Source organism: Xiphias gladius, chromosome 7 (genome assembly GCF_016859285.1).
Source record: "Xiphias gladius isolate SHS-SW01 ecotype Sanya breed wild chromosome 7, ASM1685928v1, whole genome shotgun sequence".
NCBI lineage: Eukaryota > Metazoa > Chordata > Actinopteri > Istiophoriformes > Xiphiidae > Xiphias > Xiphias gladius.
This window is the reverse complement of record NC_053406.1, coordinates 23,144,204-23,157,159: the sequence shown is the minus strand read 5'-3', so window position 1 is coordinate 23,157,159 and position 12,956 is coordinate 23,144,204. Positions and strand designations below refer to the sequence as shown.

The following is a 12,956-nucleotide window of genomic DNA, read 5'->3' as shown; positions in this document are numbered from 1 at the left end:
AGCGGCAGCGGTGTCCTGCCCGGTGCAAGTTTTGGATTAAAAAAAACCCCAAACTTCTCTATTTACACTTATAACCCGTACATGTGCTCTTACAGTACAGATATACTGTATATGATACCGACTTTATAGCTAGAATCTCGCTCAGTGATCGTAGGTATTTTCTACTTTTCTTTTCAAGGCAGTGTTTTTTCTCACATCTGGCTGCCTCTGTCTTGAGTCGGCTGTATGAGGGGGGGGGGCATGACCAACTACAGCACTGAGTATGCCTGTGTTCTGCATAGGACACCTCTGGGGGTTGAGTTTCAGGTGTTTAGCTTGTCCACCGTCCACAGTCTGTCAACCCTGACAAAAGAAAAAAAGAAAAAAAATCTCTTTAATATTCTTATAGGCACTCGTGTCTTTGATACCTAATGGTTGGTTTATGGCACTGTATTTGCTTTTTCTATGGTAACTATATAACTTTGCTGCGGTTCTTACGGGGTATCTGAAACTGAATTTGACTGACTAACTTAAAAACATATCGTCAGGCACAATACCGGAGTCAAAAGACTTGTTCAAACATTCAGACTTGACAATTGTTCGATGCAAATTTAATGTAACAAAAATGCAAAATAGGAAAATAGAAAACAGCAGAGGATAAGGGTTTTTTGTTGTTGTTGTATTTTTCCAAGAAAAACTATCCATAGGCTGGATAATGAGTTGCCCTTTCTTCATGGACCACAGGCTGCAGGATTCCCACTAGGTCCAAGTTCAAACGCCTGAAATGCCTGCAGTCAAAGCTTCACCTCCTCCCACGGCTACTTCACGCGAAGCAGCACTGCAAGAGTTTACGCTCACCCTTGTTTCTTTTCCGAATGTTACCGCGCCGGGTCCGGGACACTCACAGGCTGGCAAGCGTGTAAATATTACTATCAGCTGCTTTTCAGTCAAGTGTTCTCATTTGGGGTTTTCATGTAGGGACGGGAGGACCTGGGGGGGGGGGTACTCTGCCGTCCTGCATGGGGCCAGGAGGAAAGAGAGCCGGTCACTCAAGCGGTTTGTGGCGTGGGAAATGTAGAGAGGACATCTGACGGACTGGCCTTCTTCACCAACAACACGCCACTCAACTGCGGGAGGGACTGTCTCTCCCGCTGGCATACTGACCATGCAATATTCTTTGCAAGGTCACAGTCATGGTGGAGGAGAAAAAAAACCTTGCTGCTGTTTCCCTTCAGTTATGTAAATGAACTGCTGATTCTGTTCACATGAAAAATGCTTTCTGATTATCACCGAAGCCTAAAATGTGGATTTTACATCCCCGCCTTGCATCTTTTCGTTGACTTGTCGAGCGGCCGGAAGCAAGTTGTGATCCAGTTCCGCGGCTTTGAAATTGACAGATGAACAGGTTCTGTGGTCTAAGAAAGTTGGCATTTTTCTCTCTCAGTCGACCGCATGTCAAGCGTTGTTCATAAACAAACACTTTGCAGATACCAAATAGGAGTAAATTGGCCTCCAAATCGCAGGGAACTCTACTAATTTGGAGAATTGACTCTACTGTGTATAACAGGGTCCATTTAAAGGAAACTGTTTACTAAAAACTTCAGAAGATGAGGCGAATTGTGCTTTATAAATGAAGCTTATTATCCTTATGACTGCCGTTAGAGGCATTTGAAATTGCCGTGCGAGTGCCTAGTGGTTTGTAAAAGGCTAAGACACATTTCGTATTTTTGTCGTCTTCCTGTCACCCAACTGTGACAAGAAGGGTGCAGCGTGATCGGGCAAAGTAACAAGCGATCAGTAGGGTGGTCATCAAATTCCCCGGGGCCCGCTATGAAAGCAGCTCTCACGGCGAACGTTTGCGGTGCGACAGATGTTTGACCTCGCTTTTGGGTTCTGGGCGGGAGCAGACAGAGAGCAAGGAGATGGCACCGGAGGTCGGAGAGGAGGAGAGCGGCCTGTCTACAACGGAGACAAGGCGGGAAAGGCGACGGACCTCTGCAGACTTTTCCAGAGGGAGTTGTCCTGCAGACCCTCCTCCTAAATAACCCCCCAGTTTAGCCCGGCTTCCTGCAGCCTCGTGAATGGACCAGCAGGCGCGGGGAGCAAAACAGGAAGGGGAATATGTGTTTCCTGATAATTTGTGGAAACGGGCCGAAGTGGGGACACCGATAAAGATTTCTTACGCGGAGAAGTGAGAGTTAGAAGCTTTTATCTAAAAGAGCAGTGTTTATATAGGTTAAGAGCAACGTCCGACCAATCTACATCCCAGGAAATGTGAGACATTGCTATAATTGGTCTGCACACATGCGAACTGGACCGAGACGGGTTGTCCCTCCTGGTGGCAGTACGCTTTGGCTCCCCCCTCCGGTGGAAAAGGACTCCTGCGCCCAGATGATGGCGGCGACATTACAAGGGAACCCGCTGTACGTCTAAATCGATGTGGTTTCCGCCGACTCACGACGTCGGCCCCCGGTCTTGTTTGTGGTTCAGTCTTAAATCGGGGGGGGGGCATGTCTCTTTTATGGCACGAAGCAATTTAGGATTCAGTCCCCAGGTGGTAAAACGAGGCGGACACAACCGTCCAAACACTTTTCAAGGCCAGCTTGAGTACGTTAATTACGTTGCCTCAAGGCTGATTCGGGTTTTTCTTGCAAAAGGCCTTGGGATGACCCGCACGGTGGCCACGCAGCGGCGGGAAAAAAAAAAAAGGGGTCGTCGTGGCGACGGTTTGATCACCTACCTCACCGTAACCAAACAGGGATGCTGCGGACCGACATCCCCGAGAATCGGCCTGGGCTGAGGCAGCTCCGTGACGGAAGAGTGGTCCAGTGGTTGCAGGGGGACGGGGGCTGGCGGGGGGGGGCAAAGGAGGTTTGGACCAGTTATTAGACCCGGAGGATTCACTTCATCTTTTTCCACCAGCACCGTGAATGTTTGATGAGTGTGTTCAATAAAGACATGAGATATATTATCATCGTGTGTTTTTAGCCTAAGCACATCATGTTTGTCTGTTAGATGCAGATCAGACCACGTTTTTCTGACCAGTTAATGCGGAAAAAACCAGGTGATTCCCAAGGTTTCCCATACTTTTTCCTCGCCACTGTACGATACCACCATAGCAACTGTTCGACTACTTGTCGCTTTTCGAAATTGAACGTGGTTTTGCCCCTAAAGCTCTCAGGAGATGATGTCATCACGTTTTTCTTCGCGTTCATTTTTTAAAATTCGGGTTAAATCCCTGCCTTCGTATTACAGATCCAAAAAGAGGTGCGCAGTATGCCGGAGGTTTGCTGATTTAGCAGGAGTCGCGGCCTGGAAAGTAGAGACCAAACAAACAGTGTATTTCTGACGCTGAATGATTTGAGGTGGTGTGAGGAAGGCCCCGAAGGAGGCGTCGACAGCTCTCTCGCAGACACTATCTTCAGTATCAGTAAAGAAAATAACCAGCAGAGGAGTCGCGCTGCTTGTTGATCTTTCCCCGGGTGATGGCAGGATGGTCTGCGGGATATAAACTTTTACCCACGGCTTCAGCTCCTCTGACAGAGACGAATGGCTTGGTGAACAATGCCCTGAGGATGAGTCACTCCCTTTGCATATGTGCAAACCACGGCCCTGATGATTCATGGGCAAAGTCACGACAGTTCCTTTTAAAGAACAAGATGTATGGTGGACGGAGCCTGGAAAACTTTCAGGTTTATTTCGGGATTAGACATTGCACAGGTTAAAAATACACAACTCCGGTGTTACCTTTCTCGCCGGAGTGCATGGGGTACAAAAGTGTACAATTTCTAAGTCAAAACGCAACATCGAAGAAGAATCGTACAACGGAGTCGAGATTATGCAAGTGGAGGCAATAAAACAATAAGCTCTGCCGCAGCTGACGACCTAATATCTCCCTCCTCTTTGAAATGCACTTAGAGCAGCCATTACTATGAACGTGGGGATGCAGAGATGTCGTCTGCCGGTGTAAATCTAACTCAGAGCCCAGGTAATATAATAACCGTGTCAGGTTACGTGTGATGGCCGGCACGTATGCAGCCCCAAAACCTCGGGGCTCAGGTGGCCTCTGTAGCACACACACAGACAGCAACTGCCCCATTTTCATACTAATCTGCTTTTATCAAGTCGTGTTCCATCTATTCACTGGAGAGATAGCGCACAGCCCTGCAATCATACACTCACACACACACACACACACACACACACACACACACACACACACACACACACACACGCTGGAATACCCAATTGTAAATCTGCACAACTAATGATAGGTTTACTCTTTTTGTTTTTCTTGTTTTATGAGAACAACAAATAGTGTGATAACAATTGTTTGCCATACAATAAGCAAATTCACTCTTACAACAGAATGTAGCCGAGACTACAGTTAAACAGCACGAACGAACACTCAAATGTGGCAAAGGTCATCTGTCTTTAACGAAGACGGATCACTTATTAATCAGGGTAATGATAATTGTGAACCGAGGTGGTGCAGGTGTTCAACCGATGCTGACACCAAGCAAGGAAAAAACATGTAGCAGCACACAACGTAGAGGTAAATACTTTTGCATGAGCTGCGTAACACTGACACGGGGAAATGGTAAATGATAACTTTTTTGCTCGGAATCCAATGAATCAATATTTTCTTGACGTAAAAATGACACGTAACATGGTTGAAAACCATCGACCGGTCCCCTGTGAACAAAAAATACCACTGAGTAGTAATAAACTGACTTTGCATTGAAGTGCAGTGGAGCTCTCAGCCCTGAATTCCCCCTCAAAGATAAAATGGAACAAACATTTATCCTCTACACGTCTTCAGCAAGTTCCCTCTTTAGCTGCAACTCCTGGACGGTGAAGAAGCCTGCAAACTCTCCCTCGGTGATGAAGTCAAACAAGCCTGTGAAAACACTGCTCAGTGTGCTGACGACCTTCAGACCCCAGTCAGGCTTTCGTTCAGGGTGGAGATGTGGTCTGCCACGCAGAGCTGTCTCTGGCCATGGTGGGCCTGTCTGGGGCGCTGGTGCAGCAGGAAGAGGCGTTTGGCTGCAGCCCTGTACTTCCGGGACATGAGGTTGTAGACGACGGGGTTGATGGAGGCGCTGAGGTAGCAGAGCACCATGGAGGCCATGTTGAAGTTCTGGCTCAGCATGGCCGTTTCGTAGTCGTCCACCTGGGCAAAGAGGTTCCTGCCGATGTGGTATGGGAGCCAGCAGATGATGAAGGCCAGCACCACCACCACTGAGAGTGAAAAGAAGTTGTAGGAGGGTTAATTTAATTACTCTCATTTAAGGGATTGTTTGAGATTTTGAGAAATAAGAGATAGGATTAAGGGTTAGATGAGCAGGCTGATAATGCTCTCATGTCTGTACAGTAACTATAAGCCTACAGCCAGGAGCTGGCTAGCTTAGCTTAGCATAAAAGACTTGAAACAGGGGGAAACAGCGAGCCCGGCTCTGTCCAAAGGTAACAAAATCTGCCTACCAGCACCTTTCAAACTCACTAATTAGCACCCCTGTAAAACCGTAAACAGACGGTGGGGGTGTCTTTTACGCTTGGTTTTTTGTACAGATTAAACAAAAAAGACATTTAGCGGTTTGGAGGTGCTGGCAGGCGGGTTTTGTTACCTTTTGGACTGAGCCAGGCTAGCTGTTTCCCCCTGTTTCCAGTCCTTGCGCTGCGCTTAGCTACCACGGCTGCTGGCGGTGGCTTACACCGTACAGAACCGTACGTCAAAGCATGCCTCCTAGAACGTGAAACTCCGGGTGCATTCAACACCGCTTCGGTACAAGGCCAGTTTACAAGAGCAGGCGGACAAACAAAAACATATTTTCACATTACCTGCGATGGTATCTACCTGGGTATTCAGATATTTTTCTACGAGTTTTCTGCCTGCATCCCAATGCACTAGAGATCAATAGCAGGTGCAAAAATATGTTTTTTTTGTAGGTTGGGTGAACAGACCCTTCCGGTATCTGCGACTAAATAAGTAAGAATTCAAAGTTAGAAAAGGAAAAAAAAAAAAAAAAAAAAAATCAGATCCTTCTGATCAGCAGAGCCCTGTCTGCTTCAAACCAGTGAGAGGATCAATACACACAAATATAGAAATCAGACTTGTGAAATAACCAGTATTATTCTAACTTTGACAGATAATATGTTCATGTGGGGCTTATTTATTATAGGAAGCTAATTAAGAGAACCAGTTTTCAGGTTCTTTAAGTAGCCTATGATCTATGCTCTATGGTCACCCTTGACATTTATTAACGACCAGCAGCAATTACAGGAACATCAAAAGAGCTTCTCCTCAAGCCCACGCACAAGCACACACACGTTTGCGAGCAAAACCCCTCTTGATCCCTCCGTCGATGGCGGCCTGTAATTGGCTCCAACAACGCAGTAACATTTTCACAACGCGGGCAAGTAGCGAGCTAGCTAGAGCGGTTAGAAGCGTCCAGTGAGGAGAAAACATGTCATAAATCCAAAAAAGAGCAGAGCTTTATTTAGGTTTTGAAAGCCAGAAGTCTCTGTCCTGGATGAGGTAATCACTGAGTCACTGATATTGATCAAGAAGCCGCTGCAGATAAAATTACCATCAATTTGTCTGATGGGGACAGTAATTTTAGTTAGGATCATAAATGTCAATTTAATAATTAAAAGAGAGTCGCATCTGGCCCACGTGAACCCAGTTACTTGTTAATTAACAATAACAGTTATCTATAAATTCAAGACCTACATGGTAGATTTACAACAGATGACAACAGATACCACAGATTTGTCCAGAATTGATCATGTCTTGTCGTATGGGGACAGCGGTCATTAAATGACTCCTGAGATGTGTGACACCAGCAGACTACAACAGCGCCCAGGACCGCAGCAGCATGTACATTTCCATTAAGGCTGATTCATGGAGGCCTCTGATGACAATCCATTTTGGGATTCAACAAATGTGGATACAGATGGCAGCAAGTCTGACAACGAGAGCTCTGTGCAGTGTGTGCTCAGCTAATGAGCAGCATTAATATCCTAATGGATGCATCACGATTAATATTTGGTTAATAAAGATTGGCCTGGCTATGGTCTTTTACTGTAAAACAGATTTTCCTGCACAGTATGTCAGAACTGCAAATTAAGCCAGAACGTGCAGTGACAGGATGTGATTAGCTTCAAACAAAACAAAATAATTAACCAGCTGACATCAGCAACAGCTCACATGGCACCAGCTTTTTTCTTCCTCAAACTTGCAGGATAAAAGAACACACAGAGCTGGAATTTTCATGGGGTACAGACTAGGTGAAACTACTTTGGGTTTCAAATGGGGTACAGGTCAGCTGTGTTGTCTTAAGGGTCAAATATGACCCGCCTCTATGTTAAATAGCAGCAAAAAAACCCTAAATGATCCTTTTTCAACTTGAAATTTGATGACGTTTCCTAACGTGACCCCAACATTAGAAAAAGTGAAACATTGCCTTTGTTCATTTTTACATGAAAGCTGTTTACCACCAAGGCACAAAGATTGTCTTGATTGTCTCATTTTTGACCCTGCAGTTTTAAAATCATTTACACACTACAAAAACCACAAAGTCACACACACACACACACACACACAAACACAGTGAAATTGAGATTATGTGTGCTACTGATTGAACTCAGACAGAGCTAAAACATTCTTGTGAATGTGTAGCATTTCCCCTCCACGACCCCACACATGACTCAAGTTCACAAAATAGATGAAATTTCGGACGGAGTAAACAGTTCTCGAAAGCATGGGGAATGCAGTCAGAGGCTATAAAGGTGCTGCAGATGACAGTTCCCCCAGTTCTCTCTCGGCTGAGGCCACGAGTGCACGTTTCAGTGCCCAACAGGTGGTAGATCCGATTTTTTTCAGATGCCCGGGACGAACAAGAGAACAATGATTTGGATGAGGAGGAGGTATCTTAAGAAGAAGATTGGGAGGAATACAACCCAGAGCATGACGCCTCATCTTCAGGTGAAGAAGAAATTCCCCCAAGCTGAAAGAGAGACATTTTTGTCTGAGAACAGGAAAATAACATGGTCCTTGTCACCATGTGACAACCAGGGCCGGATGGCAGCAGAAAATATCGTAAGGGCGACCCCAGGGCCCACAAGACATGCAGCTGCCAGTGCCCGGGACATCGACTCAACGTTCTACTCGTTCATCGCACCAGCCATCGAAAAAAATCATCCACAAATTTAACACATTTGGAGGGTTTCCATAAATATAGAGACAACTGGAAAAGGATGGATGAGATTGACCTGCGTGCCTACATAGGGCAGCTAATCTTAGCGGGTGTGTGTATAGGTCCCGAGGCGAGGCTGCATCTAGTCTCTGGGATGCAGAGAGCGTGAGAGCGATTTTTGGTGTCACGATGCCACGGAAAGTGTTTCTCACTTTCTCAAGAATACTACGATTTGATATCCGTGATTGAAGATGTGTGGGAGACAAACTGGCGGCCATTAAAGAGGTCTGGGAGAAGTGGGTGGAGCGTCTGTCATACCTCTACATCCCTGGGCCTGAAGTAGCAGTGGATGAGCAACTGGTTCCATTCAGAGGTAAATTTTGTCAAAACGTCGCTTTCCTTTCCGGCAGTATATGTCCAGCAAGCCAGCAAGGTATGCCATCAAGATGTGGGTGGCCTGTGACGTACAATCCAGCCACACTTGGAAGATGCAGAGGGAAGCCGACCAGTGGATGCCCGGAGAAGAACCAGGGGATTGATGTGCTTGATGTGACAGATGGACCAAGGGGGCACACTGTCAATGTCACAATTTCTTCACCTCTCATGAATTCAGCCAGCAGCTCCTGAAGAGGAAAACCACCATGGTTGGTCAGGTTAGAAAGAGCAAGCCCGAGCAAGGGGGAAAGAGGCCTTCTCATCAAAGGTTTGCCTTCACCCCAAACACCAATCTTGTTTCTTACCTCCCACAGAGGAACAAGAACGTGGTCCTCCAGGGCAGGCTGCACAAAACGGCTGAGATCAGGGATCGTGAGGACCAGAAGCGAGAAGGTGACTGTTACCTACAGCTGCAGTAGGAAGACTGCCCACCTTCGTCATATGGAACAAGATCAACCCTACCCTGGATGCCTAAGCGGAACAAGAGGACCGTGTTCCTGGAGTAGATAGGAAAAGGCACTTGTAACCCCACACGTTCAAAGAAGGGAGTGCGCCTCCCCTGTCAAGTACCGTCTGCAGCGCTTGTGGAGGCTGTTCAGGGCCCGAATCTTGTCCTGATCGGCCTGAGGCGGCAACTGCTGCAGGCAAGAGAAGGAGATGCCAATTCTGCCAGATACTATGTGCTGCACATGGGAGAAATACATCGTACAAAGTCCATGCACACACACTGTGCGTTGAGTTGATTGATTTATGTTCTTGTTTTGTCTCTATTATGTTATTTTATTCTTATTTATTCTTGTTGGGGGCAACGGTTCAAAAAATTGGAGAAGACTAGTGTTTTCTAGTTGAAGTCCTCATAGTACAGCATATAACAATATATCGCTGCGTTGCCTAAAAAAGTTCAAGACTGTTATTGTTTTTGCTTCAGTAAAAGTCAGTCAAAGCATCTTTCTGCACATTTTTGCTACTTTCTTAGGCTATACAAGTACTTTTTTGCGCTTACTTTTGCCAAAAAATAATACACCTATGCAATACCTTTGGCAATAATAATAATAATAATGAACCCCCACTTAAGTAAAGAAATCAATTATGACAGAAAAAAAAATAAGCGGTAACCACTGATTAAAAGCAGTCTTTCTGCACTGTGAAGAGTCAAGACCCAGATGTTGACAAAGTTTGCGATGAATGACCAGTTGTTTCTTATAATTTACTTAAGCTGCTTTATTTTAGGGGTTTTGTGACGGCAGGTCGTTTCTGAGCCTTAGGACAAGGGGAGTATACAGAAGGTTCCGACTGATTTATTTATTTAGCCTCATCAACAATAAAAGGCAGACTGGCAGCGTAAAACAAATAATTTACGGTTTAAGCCTTTTTTACCTACAAAGAAAGTGACAAATGCTGTCCCTTCCTGAACTTGAATTGTCTGCTTTTTGACGTTCTGGCAACGAAAGGTGTTAGAACGCGGGAATCAGACGGAATCATTACGGACAGGTTTACTTTGAGCCACAGCGCTGCAACAGTTGTGTGTTTGATTGTGCAAACCCTGCTTACCGATGTACCAAATGTAAGACTTTTATACTGAACTAACCATTATGACTGCTGCCTGATCAGTATAGAAGAGACATACATCTGTCTGCAGAGATGAAAAAGAAACCCCACTCACCCAGTATCTTGACTGTTTGCCTGTGTGACCTTTCCCGGGCCAAGGCACAGGGGCCTTGGAGGTCATTTTTGCTTTTCCACAACTTGCAGCCGATGGAGCCGTAGAGGAAGATGAGGCAGAGCATCGGGCAGAAAAAGTAGGTGGTGGACACCCAGAGCATGATGTGCAGCTGCCCGGAGCTGATGGCGTAGCTGGTGTGCTTGCACTGCCCCGTGTTGTAGTCTGGGTGCGTGTCGTTGTCGTACTCCACCCCGACCAGGAAGAGTGTGGGGGCTGCAGAAACCAGGGCGAAACCCCACAGGGCGAGGATGATGTACTGGACCCTGCGTCGGGTCACCACCACCTTGCTCCTGAGGGGGAAGCTGATGGCCAAGTAGCGCTCGATGCTCAGGGCTGTGATGTGGAGGATGGTGGCCGAGGTGCAGCCCTCGAAGATGTAGTGATAGAAGCGGCACACCGCCTCCCCAAACAGCCAGGGCACATACTTCCACAGGCGATAGAGGTCAAAGGGCAGGCAGAGGAAGATGATGAGGTCAGACACCGCCATGCTGGACAGGTAGAGGTTGGTGGTGGTCTTCATGTCCTTGAAGTGCTGGATGATGAGGATTGTCATGGTGTTGCCCGTTACCCCGACAATGAAGATGAGGATGCAGATGACAGTGACAGGGATGAGGGTGGAGGTGGGGAACAGGGAGCCCTCGTAGTGGTGGTCGTCTGTGCTGTACTGCTCCATGGCCTCCGCTCCGCCGGCATGAAGGTCCACCTGCGGTCTGCTCCAGGGCATGCCAACCTCCGCTAAGTGCTGGTGCATTAAAGTGTGAAATCAAGACTCCGCAGGCAGCTGAAGGGAGGAAATGAGATGTTAAACGACCAAACCTGTGTTGTTTTTTTGTTTTTATTTTTTATTTTTTGCAAGTTTTATCTCCTGAACTACAAATTATATAGATTTTACATTACTGTGCAGATTTTATAGTGGATTTTTATGAATTTCAGACAACCATTGGTTTTCACTGGTTTACGTAGATTGTGAACATCTGTTAGCAGCATGTATTTTAAATTATGGCACTGCATTTCCTTGTAGCAATAATGTAAACTCAAAGAGAAAGAGAAATGCACGCTTTATTAGTACTATTAAGTGTTATTTTCATACCATACAATATATTCAAAACTGTGAAACACATCAACATGATTTTTTGAAAAATACTTAGCTGTAATAAAAAGCAAAAGCAGATTGGAATAAAAAGGGCTAAAACATGCAAACTCACTGGTATGATCCTTTAACTTCAAATCTAAAAGCCAAAATAACATCCTGGCCTCAAAGGAATCTTTGCTGGTGGCATTACCTTTAAATCCGAGCTGGATCTCAACTTTTTTTTTCTCGGTCTCCGTTGTGTCAGTGTGTGTCGATGGAGAGCAGCAGCAGCAGGAGAGTCGCACGAAGCGGCAGAGCTGGTCCCTGATGCTGAGCAGCCAGTCAAGCTGTGGGCGAGAGACGAAGGAAGGAGCACCTCCTCCACAGCACCCTAAGGAGTCAGGGAGCAACAGGGAGGCTGTCTACCGGGTGCGTGTGTGTGTGTGTGTGTGTGTGTGTGTGTGTGTCTAGGTAATCTGCGTAATCAAATGATGACAGGGTGGATGACCGTAAAAGGCATAAAACGGAGGGAATAAGATTTGAGGGGAACCCCCCTCCACTGCTGCTCCCCTGGGAGAAGAAATGCAGACTGAGGATCATACTAATCTGGATTGAGCGCAAATACATGAGAAATAGACTTATGAAGAGGGCTATAACTTTATTAATGACTGCCTCGCTCACTTAAATCCCAGCGTGTTTGCCGAGCCTTCTGGACGTAGTCACTGAAAAATGAGTTCTGTGTTTGCTTAATTGCCCCGCCAGCCCCATCTGTCTCTGCACTCGGCTTCATCACTCCGCACTCCCAACAGCTCATCTCTTCCTTTCGCCCTCAAGTTACCTACCAGGCTTGTTACAACAAACTTAACGTCAACAATGCCGGTTAGTGAGGAGAGGAATGCCATTTTAAGAGCCGACGTAAAGTTCGCTCGGTGCCCAGAGGGGGCCTGAAAGGGTCAGAAGACTGCGGAAAAAAATCTTGAGTGTAAAATCTGACACTGACCCACAGACAATGAATGAACGGGGGTGAGTTGATTCGTTGATCTGTGAGACTTTTTTTGTGGGAATTCTTGTGCCTAGTTAAGGTTTAAAGTCTGGTTTTCGACTTTGGAATAGCAGCTTTGAGCTGGCGTGACCTCCAGCGAGCCAGCCAGCGCGCAACGTTCCCCACTTCCCATCCCGCCAATCCACAGATTCAAAGGTTGTCAGCGCGATTGAACGTTTCGAAAGGGAGAGAAAGAGTCTCGCAGGCTCCGCAGGTCAAAATGAAAATTGGAAAATTGTTGCCTCTGTGTGTGAAATCAACTGTTCCTAGTTTTTCAAAGCATGACATCCCCCAGCTAGTGCACTGCAAGTAAAAGACCTGCACCAGGAACGTACACAAAGGCGTGTTTTTAGTTCCTGATCTACAGGTTTTCCTACATTGCGTCCAAAGGAAGGTTAATCACCAAAGCCTGGATGACCTGCTGGATGAGCAGCAGCGTGCTCTGTTGGTCCAGAGCCACCTTATCCATTAGATCTAAATGAACCTTAGTCACAAGAGTCGCACTGA

The 12,956-nt window shown here is 46.3% G+C and overlaps 1 protein-coding gene across 1 annotated transcript; it reads right to left on the bottom strand.

Annotated features, from left to right (window-relative positions):
- Positions 1-4,912: 4,912 nt before the first annotated feature.
- On the bottom strand, positions 4,913-11,059 carry mlnr (motilin receptor). The gene is made up of 2 exons (XM_040131324.1): positions 10,276-11,059; positions 4,913-5,220 (listed from the first exon to the last, which is right to left on the bottom strand). The coding sequence occupies exons 1-2, from the start codon at positions 11,057-11,059 to the stop codon at positions 4,913-4,915; spliced, it is 1,092 nt and encodes a 363-aa protein (XP_039987258.1).
- Positions 11,060-12,956: the final 1,897 nt, after the last annotated feature.

Bases quoted from the DNA above. Each gene is read 5' to 3' on its own strand.
- mlnr (XM_040131324.1), bottom strand. From the start codon at position 11,059: ATGCCCTGGAGCAGACCGCAGGTGGACCTTCATGCCGGCGGAGCGGAG. The intron at 5,221-10,275 runs GTGAGTGGGGTT...TTTCACTCTCAG, and splicing joins GCAAACAGTCAAGATACTGG to TGGTGGTGGTGCTGGCCTTC.